General features: G+C 36.3%; 1 protein-coding gene across 2 annotated transcripts in view; it reads right to left on the bottom strand.

The window, feature by feature from the left end:
- The window catches only part of SLC25A12 (solute carrier family 25 member 12), a 94,246-nt gene that overhangs the window by 59,284 nt on the left and 21,191 nt on the right, over window positions 1-13,771 (bottom strand). Inside the window, exon 4 of one of the 2 annotated variants that reach the window (XM_036254134.1) lies at window positions 3,411-3,526. In XM_036254134.1, the coding sequence (XP_036110027.1) occupies window positions 3,411-3,526 (116 nt within the window). Of the gene's footprint in view, window positions 1-3,410; window positions 3,527-13,771 lie in introns of those variants that run through there. The other variant, XM_036254135.1, reaches the window with a different exon arrangement.

The following is a 13,771-nucleotide window of genomic DNA, read 5'->3' as shown; positions in this document are numbered from 1 at the left end:
ATTCCTAGGCAAACACTTTGGAACACAACGTAGATGAGATTTTAATAGAGAACTTAAAATGAATAACATGTTTTATATTCATGTATTAGTTAATAGATGAAGAGCTTGGGTGGGTGGGTTTTTTAATGATTACACCTTTGTTAAAGCAAAAGGCTTTTTTTTCTTTCTTTCTTTCTTTTTTTTATGACAAAAGCTTATCAGCTACTGATAATACAATGTAGTATAACTGGTTATCCAGGTTACCTCAAGCTAATTTCATGGAGCAGAATATCCAGTACAGTAGTGGATAACAGTAAGACCAAGGCAAGTCTGTACTGTATCTAGCACACACCAGTCATGCAATGGCCTCTACAAGGCTCATGCCACCAGGCAGTAACAGATACACAAGCCATTAAGTAATTATACACAGCATGCATTAGAAGTTTTATTAAAGAGACATCAAAGAGGAAACAATTAAGTAATGGTTTTATTCACTTATTTAAAAACTCCAGAACCCTCTCCTGAGCCTGCACATTCTGAAATGGATTACCAAGGTCTCAGCGTAAGTCCTTTCCCCCAGAGTAAAGGCATCTCTAACAATTAAAAAAAAAAAAAATTTGTCCAGAACTCAAGAAAATGTTATTCAATACTGTTTCTTATATAAATACTTTAAAGATGCACAGAGTATATAACTTGATGTGTATAATAAGCATATCTAAAAAAACAAAAGCATAGATGAGAACAATATATACAAGTACACAGATAACATCATCATAGTCCAGAGATACCAATGACACAGTAGTCTTTCCCCACTCCATTACACCTTGCATCCAATGTTCTCTCCCACCTTTCTCTCCTGATGTGCACGACAGAAAACTATTCTTTAAATAAGCTTCAAACTAGAAAACATAAGGCCATTTGGTGAAAAGAATTTCAAGTCAGAATTGATCTAAAGTTTCCTTTTACTTAAACATATATATGTTTATAAATACATAAGCATAATTCATTTTATTAAATGGGTACAAAAATGAAACTTTTATCACAGATCCAAAAATCCTATAAAAATTAACTCCTAGTTAACTATTTTCTTATGTTGAAATTCTGTAGTCTTGAAATATAGCCTTAGAAATCTTGTTAAATGGCATTTCTAACAGTTTCAGTATTCTTTCTCTTTTCTTAAGAATATAAAATTAAACGTTTTCATTATGATTCTTTTAATTTTAGTTAAGATCATCATCTAGAAATGGATCCTCAAAACTAGGGAGGCAGGGCAGGAAGGGGAAATGGTCCAAGTCCCCAGGAAATAGGTGAGCCCTTCAAGAGAACCATCCAGCTGGCCAGGGACCCCAGAAACCATGTTGAATCTTATTCTGTAAGAATCTCCCCATCTCTAGATTATGGAGAAGAATAAAAGCAGGATTCCAGAGGGTTTATATGTTCTTCAGTTCATGCCAGGTGCTACAAAAACTAAAACTGATTTGCTTTGCTTCCAATCCTAATTATATTTTCTTAAAATCCTAACTCATAAATCATAGTCTGAGAAAAAAACAAAAGATCTATAAAATTCTAAAGTTGGAATCTAATAGCTATGAACTTTCATTTGCATGAAATATTAAGGTAGTGTAAACCACTAAGCTACTTCCTTCACTCATTTTAATATACTAATCAACAGTGGCATAAGTCTCTATTATTAGTCTGTTAGATGAACTAAATTGAGTGACTTATTTTTAAAAATAGAAATTGGGAAAAGCAATCAAATGGAGAAGACACAACGAACCATGATATCGAGACAGGAGATACAAAATCAATTATAATTTGTTTTTGGGAAATCTAAATCTTACACCATGGACACATGATAGAAGCATAGGTATACTGTCACTAATGTAGATATTTGTATCAAGTTATTTCCCAAGCATTTCTGCACATCTGGAAGTGAGACACGTGAGTATGTGTGATACCTATTGAAAACAGAAAATGCAGCATTATCAGTAGTACAGGGTTAATGCTGAAAGATGAGATACAAAGATTTTATGCTTTAAACTACAGAATCTAGGTATTTTTGAGGAAAGTCAACATTCTTTAGGAGGCAGACTAGCTAGAGATTGCTCCAAAGCAGGGAAAATGCCAAGATATGCACAGAAACCTAAAAAGATATACATAGGCATTTATTTGGGGAAATCTTCTTATACAGAAGACAACTGGGTCAATGGGTAGAAGGAAGGAAACAATCAATGCCAAGCTAGAAGAGGTGCCCACTAAGATCACAGCAAAGGCATCACTGGTCCTTCAGAACACGTGTACATTCTCACCAACCTTACCACGGCAGTGATACTTCTTCCTTTGGGTTTAACTAAAAGTATCTGTTTTAGAACAAACTCTCCAGTGCATAAAGATTTAGTGCTGTGACTCAGGAAAAGTCCAACTTTCAAGAGTTTCTCTACCACATACTGATGCCAATTCACACCATAAATGGGGCTCTAGTTCAGTTTTACAAGATAAAGTTCTAGAGCTCTATTTCACAACAATGTGAATATACTCAATATTACTGAACTACACACTTAAAAATGGTTAAGATGGCAAGTGTTGTGTTACCACAATAAAAAAAAATCCAAATATTTATAAAAGAAAGGATAGAGGGCTCAAGGTCCTTGAAAACACTACATTGTTTTTATTAAAAAGCCTGTTGCAGGAAAAACTAGCTGATAATTTTCCTAAACAAGAAATAATTCCTGAAAATAAGTGTCCTTAAAAACTGATACATGGAGACAAATAGAAATCCAAGCTTACAGCTTGTGAGATATCAGTGATGTGCTAGTTTATGTGCCTATCAAAGCATTTAAATCTATTTCTATACCCAACTCAGATGGCAATTTTAATGTCCTGGTCTTGTTTCCTAAAGCCAAAAATCTAAAATGGGGGTTCAAAGAATGTCAACTATTCTTGCCTTAATCTCCCCTTTCAGTTCCATTCTTGGTGTTAAAATGACATAGCAGCAATTTCCCAAAGAAGCTATGGAAAAGCTCTGAATGCTCTACCCAGAAATCCCTTAAAGAATGGGATGGTTACTCCGTGTTATTCACAGTCTATTTCATAAAGACTTCTGCCCAGGCTGACTCAGAACAAGAAAATTTTACACCGCTATTTTAGGAGTGTGAAAGAATCAGTGACTCAATGAGCTGAAGTAACAATACTCCTAGATCTTAATTTTTTGCAATAGTCTTATAAGACTTCATTTTTTGCAATGCTTATAAGAAAATAAAACCATTTTTAAAAATTTATCTGTATAAATCCTTTTAGGAAAGTAATACTTCGCTTATTGACTAACTCCTAAATAAACAGCAATCTATATGCAGTTACTAGATTTAGGAATTAAAAGACTGGACCAGCCTCACTAACTTCTCTTATCACTTACAATCTTTTCTTTTCCTTACCAAATGTCACCTCTCCATTTCCACTCTTGTCAAACAACTGGAAAGCCACTATGAACATGGAATCTGGAGCACATAAAACAGATTCAAATGCCAAAAACTCTTGATAGGAGATCAACCTAGAATAAAATATAAAATGTTACTGGCTAGCAACCTAGAATAAAATATAAAATGTTACTGGCTAGCAAAGAAAGGGAAACATCAGGCATTTAACCTGTATGAACTGTAGCTCAGGGGAAACAAATAATTGACGAAGAAAGTCCCTCATTATAGAATTGTTCCCGATAACAAAGAAGGAAGGAGAAAATAAAATTAGAATAGCACATTTTTGAAAAGTTCTAACAAATTAATGGACGTGGGCAATAATCTATACCCCTAACATCATACAAAGAGAGAGAACTAGACCAAAATTCATTAAACTTGAATCTGAACAAGTCTGTGGATCAGAGTTTGTCAACCCTGGCACTCAGTAGTGCCCTTCTAAGCTGGATAACACTCTGTTGGGGAGGCCTCCTGTGCATTGTATTAGATTTGGCAGCATGGCTGGCCTCTACCCACTGATGCCAATTGCAGCTCCCATGTTGAGAATCACTGCTCTAGATGCAATCAACAATTTATGAAAAATACAAAGGAACATGTTGAACATCATCATGGAAACACAGTCAGCAAAAACACAGACTGTAGGAAAGTACAGAGTGAACATGACTTTTTTAGATAGACATGCTTCCCATTCTCCCCATTAAGAAAATGACTACATTTTACATTTCATTTGATGCCCCCATTCATATTTTACATTCAATGTTACATTTTGTATTACTTAAAATACTTTGAAATATGTTTAAATTATATAAGTTACATTATACCCAAAGCAATAATGTATACTATGCCTTTACCCTTTATGGAGGGAAAGACTTTGTGATGATGTTATTCAGGCCATTGAGGGCTATACCCTCACTGTGTCCATGCTAAAGAATCCTTGGCGACATTAAGAGTTCAAGAGCCTAATAAATCCTAGGAGGAATGATCTAATAATCAAAACTGTTTATCAGGTCACATGTCATAAAACACTTTATACATTTGTATACTACTAAAACACAGTAAAACTTGAAAGTGTTATCATTATACAAATTTTAGGGTAGCAAAAACAAATGAAGTTATAACATAACATCCACACACTCCTAAAAAAGCAAAGAGTAATATGTGGTTTTAAGCTCTGAACAAAACTAAAGAGCAGCCCTGGCTGGTTTGGCTCAGTGGTAGAGCACCGGCCCGCAGATGAGAGCCACGGGTTCGATTACAGTCAAGGACACGTACCTCGGTTGCAGTTCGTCCCCGACCAGGGCCGGGTGGGATGTGGTTCTATCACATCGATGTTTCTCTCTCTCTCCCCTTCTCTCCCTCTCTTTCCCTCCCACTCTATCTGAAGATAAACAGAAAAATATCCTCAGGTGAGGATTAAAACAAACAAACAAATAAAACTAAAGAGCAATGGTATGGTATAGTATGGTCTGAAAGTACAAGAATGTGTAACAAAAACAGTAATGATCTAGGACAGGAGCTAGAGAAGACCTTCACTTTCTACATGATATATTTCTGAAATGTTTGAAATTTTTATAATGAAGAATTAAAATTATTTCTTCTGATTGTAAGAGAAATTTTAAAAATTAAAAAAAATAGCTAGGCCGATTATGAGTTTAAAAAGTGTGTGTGTGTGTGTGTGTGTGTGTGTGTGTGTGTAATATCACAGTTTTTCCAAAACAAGTCTTAGGAATTAAACAATAAAAATACAATTACCATGAAATGCAGAAGATGTAGCTTTAAAATACATTTCATGCTCAGTAGTAAAGGTTTCAGTATTTATGAGAAGGCAAAGAATTTTTCATTAACTAGCAAAGGTCATAAACGGTCAGCTGGCAAAGTGAATCTGGCTCACATGTGTTTTCTTTGGCACGCCAAGTAGTATTTTTTTTAGTTACATCAGTAGGCAACATTTAGAAATCACAAGATTTCACATAAATATCCAGTTTTCTGGTTTCTCTTGATGAATTGCAAGCTTGGGCAACAGGTTTCTGGTGCCAAATAGCACCAGCCCCTTGGAGTCAAGCAGAAACTGCCTCCTTCAGAGAGACCAGGGCTCATCAGTTATCTCATCCTGCCCCTGCAGATCTGAGACTCTTGTTGGATAGGTTTCCAACTAATGCTTAAAATATAAAGTCTATGGACATTATTAAACATCTACATTTTGTCTATCAATATATTCATAAAGGCAAATCATATATTCATGCAACTTTAGAGCCAGAGGGACCCTTAGAAAGTCTAAAGAAGTCAAATACTTGCTCTAAAACATTCAACAACAGTGGGCCCAGTCAGACGCTCAACTTCTGCCTTCAATTCAGTGTACACCTCCCTGTCCCCTCTCCCAATCTCTAGTAAGTAGACCATTCCAAGAAGGTACCGGGGAAATACTAAGCCGACACTCAATACTCAGAGTTACCTTTGTTATATAGAGTGATTTATTTGAAGAAAGAAAAGTCAATTAAGAAACACAAAAGCATCAACAATTTAAAAATAAGTCACTTCATATTTTTCAGCCTTAAAAAGAAATCCTACACATGCTGCAACATGAATGAATCTTCAAAACATTATGTTAAGTGAAATAAGCCATACACAAAACAACAAATATTGTATTATTCCACTTATATGACATACCTAGAATAATCAAATTAATGAGACAAAGTAGAACAGCAGTTACCAGGAACTGGGGGTTGGGGAGAATGGAACTCACTGCTTAATGTGTATAGAGCTTTGTATGGGGAGATGAGAAAGTGCTGGAGATGGATGGTGGTGATGGCAGCACGACAATGTGAACGGGCGTAATGCCACCGAATTGTACACCTAAAAATGATTAAAAATGGTAGCTATGATGTTATATATATATTTTAATACAACTTAAAAATTAGTTACCTGAGGTTATCTAGGTGTGTGCATTTGTCAATACTCAGCAAATGTATCTTTAACTAACAAAATAGTAACAGACTGGTTGATACAGAAAACAGACTGACAGCTGTAGGGGGAGGGAGTTTGATGGGCTGAGTAAAAAAAAGGTGAGGGGATTAAGTGGTGGAGTGGGGGGGAACAGACAACAGTATGGTGATTGCCAGAGGGAAAGGGGGTGGGGAGGTGGAAGCAGGCAAAGAGGGGAGTAAGTAGTGGTGGAAAGAGATGTGACTTTGGGTGGTGCGCCCACAGTGCAGTGTGCAGATGATGTGTTATTGAGTTGTACACTTGAAACAGGTATGGTTTTATTAACCAATGTCATTCCAATAAATTCAATTTAAAATAATTATATTTTTCACTCTGTGTAAATTTTACGTCTAAAGAAAAAAATTCAAAACAAATATTGAAATCCAGTCAATAATGTCCATGCTGAAGGTTTAAGGAGAAGTGCATCAATGCCTAAAATTTACTTTGAAATGCACTAAAAAAATAAGATGGGTTGATAGAATGATGGTGGGATAAAAACGTGTATAAAAAGATATGAATAGTAGAATATATGTGGTGGGTATATGGATAGTCACTGTGAAATTCAACTTTCTAAAATGTTGGAAAATTTTCATAAAATATTAGAAGGAGCCCTGGCTGGTTTGGCCAGCAGTTAGAGCGTCGGCCCTCAGACCAAAGAGTTGCAGGTTTGATTCTGGTCAAGGGCGTGTATCTCAGTTGTGGTTCATCCCCAGCCCTGGTTGGGGTCGTGCAGGAGGGAAACAGTCGATGTGTCTCTCTTGCATCAATGTCTCTCTCTCTCTCTCTCTCCCCCTCCCTCCCTCCCTCCCTGCCTCCCTCCTTCCTTCTCACTCTGTCTGAAGATAAATGAAAAAATATCCTCGGGTGAGGATTTAAAAAATCCTTTAGAAGGAAATGAAGTGGATAGGTCACTTAGTCTCTCTGATGTGCACCTTACCTATTTTTAGCTAAAAATACATAATAATGTAACAGTACTTTTCAAAAAGCAAGAAATAATCTGTTTGTCTGCTAATATAGAGCAAACATGTTCCAGAATAATTTTTAAAGCTCTTTTCCTTTATCCTGCCATGGATTCCCTTATCGTTAGAAGGACCTGATCAAGACTTTGGCAGAAAAAAGTATAAGCCACTAACTGAGGAGCTAAAAAAAATCATTACTTAGTTCATACTGTAATAGTTTGTTTTCTTTTAATGAGGATATCATATTTGCTTTTGATATTTTATAAAAAATATATATCATTTTATAATTCTGGAATAATATATTTTATGAATTTGATGTGTTTCTAAATTTTTCCACAGTTTCTTTTTCTTTTTTTATTATTTTTAAAAAATTTTTGTTACAGATGTTTCTCCTTTTTTACCCCGTTGACATCCTCCTCACCATCTCCCCTGCCCTGTCCATGGCTTTGTTGGTTATGCGTACATGCATATAAGTTCTGTGGTTTATCTCTTCCCTCCCCCCACCACCCCCTCTTCTGAGGGTTGTCAGTCTGTACCCTACTTCCATGTTTCTGGGTCTACCCTATTCTCAGTTTCTTTTTCATTTTCTGAATGGAAACTATAAAATTTCAAAATATTAATATATTAACTTGTAACTTTTAAAACAAGCAAGATTTCTGCACAATAGGTTCTTGCATATGGATTAAAGGAAAGCACTTGTGAAAAAGTAAAAGAGAGGAAAACTACAGTTTTCTACATTATAGGACAATTGAACCTCCAGAGGAAATTCTGACCAGAGCTAAACATAGAAACTATGGTTCTAGAAGTTACAGTTTCAAACAAAACAACTGTCTAAATATTTTAGATTAAATCACAAAGTATTAGTCCCTGAGATCTGCACTTAGTGCATAAAATTATATTGCTTTTCATTATACAACCAGAACTTCAAAGTTTAAGTTCCAATCTCACAAACACTACTTGGCTAACGGCTTTACTTTTAGACAACCCACCACTATTTATACCATACAGAAACTTGGCTCTCCAAAGCAAGTACCTACACCAAAACACTCCTGCTTGCCCTGGCCAGGTAGCTCAGTTGGTTAGAGCAGCATCCCAATATGCCAAGGTTGCAAGTTCAGTCCCCAGTCAGGGCACATGCAAGAATCAACCAATGAATGCATAAATAAGTAGAACAACAGATCTGTGTTTCTCTCTCTCTCTCTCTCTCTCTCTCTAAAATCAATAATAAAAAATAAATTTAAAAAAACCCACTCCTGCCCTGGCCAGTTTGGCTCAGCGGTTAGAGCGTCGGCCTGCGGTCTGGAGAGACCCGGGTTCAGTTCCCGCTATGGGCACGTACTTCGGTTGCAGTTTGTCCCCGGCCCTGGTTGGTTGTGCGGGTGGCAGCCACTCGATGTGTCCCTTTCACGTCGATGTTTCTCTCTCTCTCTCTCTCTTCCTCTCTTTCCCTCCCACTCTATCTGTACAAAAAATGGAAAAATGTCCTCGGGTGAGGATTAAAAAAACAAACAAACAAACAAACAAAAAAAACACTCCTGTTTATTACTATCTACTGGAGGAAATGGAGTGGGAAAGAAGCAGCTCACATGCTAAGAAAACATGGGGTGGGGAGCAGGAGGGCCAGAGTACAAAAGGGCATGGCATTACTCCTAAACCTGTTTTCCTCACACACTTAAATCACTTAAACTTGTCAACACATTTATATTCATTCAAATTTGATACTGGGTGACTATAAACAATATTCTCTGGTGCTAGTTCAAGTTATATACCTATAGGACTCATCATCAAAAAACTACACTAGTACCAAAGAATACCTCTTGGGCCTGAAAAAAAAATGTACCAATTGAACTATTCTAACCTTTCATCACTGCCCTGGGTAAAAGGGTGGGAAAAAAGAAAAAATATATGTGTGTGTGTGTGTGAGTGTGTATATATATATTTTAAATAACTGCTAAAAAATTGACTGAAAATTAAGACACTAATTTTGTGTTATTGGGCAAGTCAATCAACCTCTCTGGGCCTCATTTTCCTTAAATGTTAAATGAGGACAGGTTGACATAAACATTACGGAAGACTTTGATTCTCTTGAATTAAAGGTACTGTATTAAAGAAACTGAAAATCCTAGCCAGAGTAATCAGGCAAGAGAAAGAAATATAAAGGCATCCAAAATGGAAAAGAAGAAGTAAAAGTGTCTCTTTTTGCAGATGTCATGATTTTGTACGTAAAAAACCCTAAAAACTCCACACAAAAAACTATTAGAAACAACAAACAAATATAGTAAAGTTGCAGGATACAAAATCAATGTTCAAAAATCCACTGCCTTCCTGTACACTAACAACATAACTTAAAGAAATGAAAAAAACAATCCCTTTGCAATTGCAACCAAAAGAATAAACTTAATGGATGTAAAAGACCTAATTACTGAAAACCACAAAGCATTATTAAAAGGAACTGAAGCCCAGCTGGTGTGGCTCAATGGACTGAGCACTGTCCCATGGACTGAGAAGTCCTGGCTCTATTCCCGGTCAGGGCACATGCCCAGGTTGTGGGCTCCATCTCTAGTAGGGGGTATACAGGGGGCAGCAGACTGATGGTTCTCTCTCACACTGATGTTTCTATTTCTCTCCCTTTCTCTCTAAACAAATCAATAAAGACATATTTAAAAAAGAGAGAGAAAGACTGAAAAAGACACAATGAAATGGAAAGATATTCCATGTTCACAGATTGGAAGACTCAACATAGTTATAATGTCCACATTACCAAAGGCAATATACAGATTTAATACAATCCCTAACAAAATCCCAATGTCATTTTTTTTAATCCTCACCTGAGGATATTTTTCTATTTATCTTCAGATAGAGTGGGAGCGAGGGAGGGAAGGAGAGAGAGAAACATAGATGTGAGAGACAATCAACTGGCTGCCTCCCGCACAACCCTGACCATGGCTGGGGACCGAACTGCAACTGAGGTACATACCCAACCAGGACTCCTTGGTCCGCAGGCTGACGCTCTAACTGCTGAGCCAAACCAGCCAGGGCCCAGTGTCATTTTTTAAAGAAACAGAACAAAACATCATCAGATGTGTATGGAACCACAAAAGACCCCAAATAGCCAAAGTAATTCTGTGGGGGAAAAAAAATGAAGCCGAAGGTATCACACTACCTGACTTCAAATTATACTACAGAGTAACAATAATCAAAACAGCCTGGTTTCGGCAGAAAAAAAGACACACAGACCAACAGAAAAGAACTGAGAGCCCAGAAATAAAACCAAATGCGTATGGGCAAACAGTTTTTGACAAAAGAGCCAAAAACATACAATGGAAAAAAGCAAGCCTCTTCAATAAATGGTGCTGAGAACATTGGAAAGCCACATGTAAAAGAATGAAACTAGACTATAGTTTGTCCACATGGACAAAAATTCAAAATGGATCAAAGACCTAAATATAAGATCTAAAACAATAAATTGCACAGAAGAAAACATAGGTACTAAACTTATGGACCTTGGTCTTGGAGAATATTTTATGAATTTGACCCCAAAGGCAAGAGAAGTAAAGGCACAAATAAATGAATAGGGATTATATCAAACTAAAAAGCTTCTGCACAGCAAAATAAACCACCAACAAAACATAAAGTCAACCAACCAAATGGGAGAAGATATTTGCAAACAACAGCTCCGACAAGGGATTCATATCCAAAATATATAGACCCATACAACTCAACATCAAGCAAACAAACAATCCAATTTAAACATGGGCAGAGAACCTGAGCAGACACTTCTTCCAAGAAGACATACTAATGGCCAACAGATATATAAAAAGATGCTCAACTTCACTAGCCATTGGGGAAATGCAAATCAAAACTACGATGAGATACCACCTCACCCCTGTTAGAATGGCCATTATTAATAAGAAAAGTAATAACATGTGTTGGAGAAGTAGTGGAGAAAAAAGAACCCTCATTCACTGCTGATGGGAATGTAAACTGGCACAGCCACTATGGAAAACAGTAAGGAGGTTCCAAAAAAATTAAGAATAGGGTTACCATATGACCCAGCAATCCTTCTTCTGGGTATTTACCCAAAATTTTTGAAAACATTTATTCGCAAAGATATATGCACCCCCATGTTCTCTGCAGCATTATTCACGGTGACCAAGACATGGAAACAACCAAAGTATCCTTCAATAGAGGACTGGATAAAGAAGATATGGTACATATATGCTATGGAATACTACTCGGCCATATGAAAAGATGAAATACTGCCATTTGCAACAACATGAATGGACTTTGAGAACATTATGCTAAACAAAACAAGTCAGTCAGAAAAAGCTAAGAAACATATACTTTCACTCATATGTGAAATATAAAACTGAAACTCATAAACACAGACAACAGTACGATGGCTACCAGAAGAAAGGGGGTGGGGGACAGTAAAGGGTAAAGGGGGCCAAATACCTGGACGAAGAGGATTCAACTTTGGGTGGTGGGCACATGATGCAATATATAGATCATGTATCATAGAAATGCATACCTGAAACCTATATAATCTTATTAACAAATGTCACCCCAAGAAATTTAATTAATTAAAAAATAAGTAAGATAAGAGTATTAAGAAACTTAAAAAATGACTCTTAAACTCTTTGAAGACATTGACCCTTTTGAAAACCTAGTATTTCTCCCCAGAAAAATATAGATACAAATTCACTCATTTTGTATTATATTTCAGCAAGTTCAGGAACCTCTGAAGACTATTATTGAACAGGAGGAAGTAGAGAATCCCCATATTTCTAAAAAAAATCCACTTTTCTCTTTTAGAAATTATCTGTATTTCATCAACTTACTTATAATTTTTATTACATAACTATGAATCAGATTTCCTACCAATCCCAATCTGACTCATTCCAAAAACAGAGGAAAAAGGAAGTTCAAGAAGTTTTTAAATTTTGAAATAGAACATATTTACCTTTTAAAAAGAGAAACAGGTTTTATTTTAAAGTGAACACTATTCAACATTATTAGATTCTTTACTGGCCAAAACCCATTTAGATCTATTCTACTCTTGCAACTTAAACCCTGATTCCACTTAACCACACTTTTAACAACCCAACTGCATCTGGGAGAACCAGATGAATTAAGCTTCATAAAAGACACACTACTGAGATGGACGAGATGGTCACCAAAAAAATCTGAAAAGATATGGATACTATGAAAACAGGTCTCAGACCAAATTAATAACAAAAACTCTAATTGTTTCTTAAAGAGCTAACTGTATAAGTTTAATAAGTTTGAAGAATTTTTAATTCTGATTAAATATCATTAATTTCTGTATGCCTTATTGTTTAAGCACTACTGAGAGACCCAATGACTAAATGGTCCACAGTAATTTACTAAGCTGATTTGACTTTTTGAGAGACTAGACACAAAATATATACAAGTTCCCCAGTATCTGCCATGGATAAATTATATAAAATATTTCCAAGATATAAATACTCATAGTAAATCTCATGTACTGTACTAGATTTTGCAGGAAGATACAAATAAATACAATATTAATCCTGGACTCAAAGAACATAGATACCAACATTTCTACTTGAACTATTACAATAGTTTCCTAAACAAATTTCACTGCATTCAAGCCTTGTCCTACTCCAATCTACTCTTTTTCTAAAATCTTATTATTTATGGTAATGGAAATAATGTTTAAAGATTCCTTATTGCCCAGTTTTCCAGTTTTTCACACAAGCACTTCTACAGGTAAGAGAAAAAAACCTGGGTCCTTGGAAACCTGGGGATGTAGCCTGGAACTCACAAAGCAAGGCACATTTTCTTTATAATTCATAAAAATATTCCATTTGCTCCATAATACAGTCATATGTGATGATGATGATGATGATGATGATGATGATTATTTGTAGTCCCCACCCAAGGATATTTTCCCATTGATTTTTAGGTAAAGTAGAAGGAAAGAAGGGAGGGGGGGACCAAGGGAGAGGGAGAGAGAAAGGGGAGGAGAGAGAGAGAGAGAGAGAAATATCGATGTGAAAGAGACACATTGATTGGTTGCCTCCCGCATGACCCCGATGGGGGCCGGAGGTCAAAACCGCAACCCAGGTACATGCCCTTGACCAGGAATCAAACCCCAGACCCTTCAGTCCTCAGGCCAACACTCTATCTGCCAAGCCAAACTGGCCAGGGTGACAGTCATATGTGATTTTAATATAAAAATGATGTGCTTTTCCCCCTTGAATTGAGTAAACTGACATTCCAGTAAGATGCACCTTGTTATTTCTGTGACTGCACAATATACTGCCAGCCTAAAAATATCTTCACGACTAAGAGTCAGGAGCCTACAGGATACAGTCAAAGCCTAGCACACAAAGC

The sequence above is a fragment of the Molossus molossus genome, unplaced genomic scaffold, assembly GCF_014108415.1.
Source record: "Molossus molossus isolate mMolMol1 unplaced genomic scaffold, mMolMol1.p scaffold_m16_p_11, whole genome shotgun sequence".
NCBI lineage: Eukaryota > Metazoa > Chordata > Mammalia > Chiroptera > Molossidae > Molossus > Molossus molossus.
This window is presented reverse-complemented; position numbering and strand designations above follow the sequence as displayed.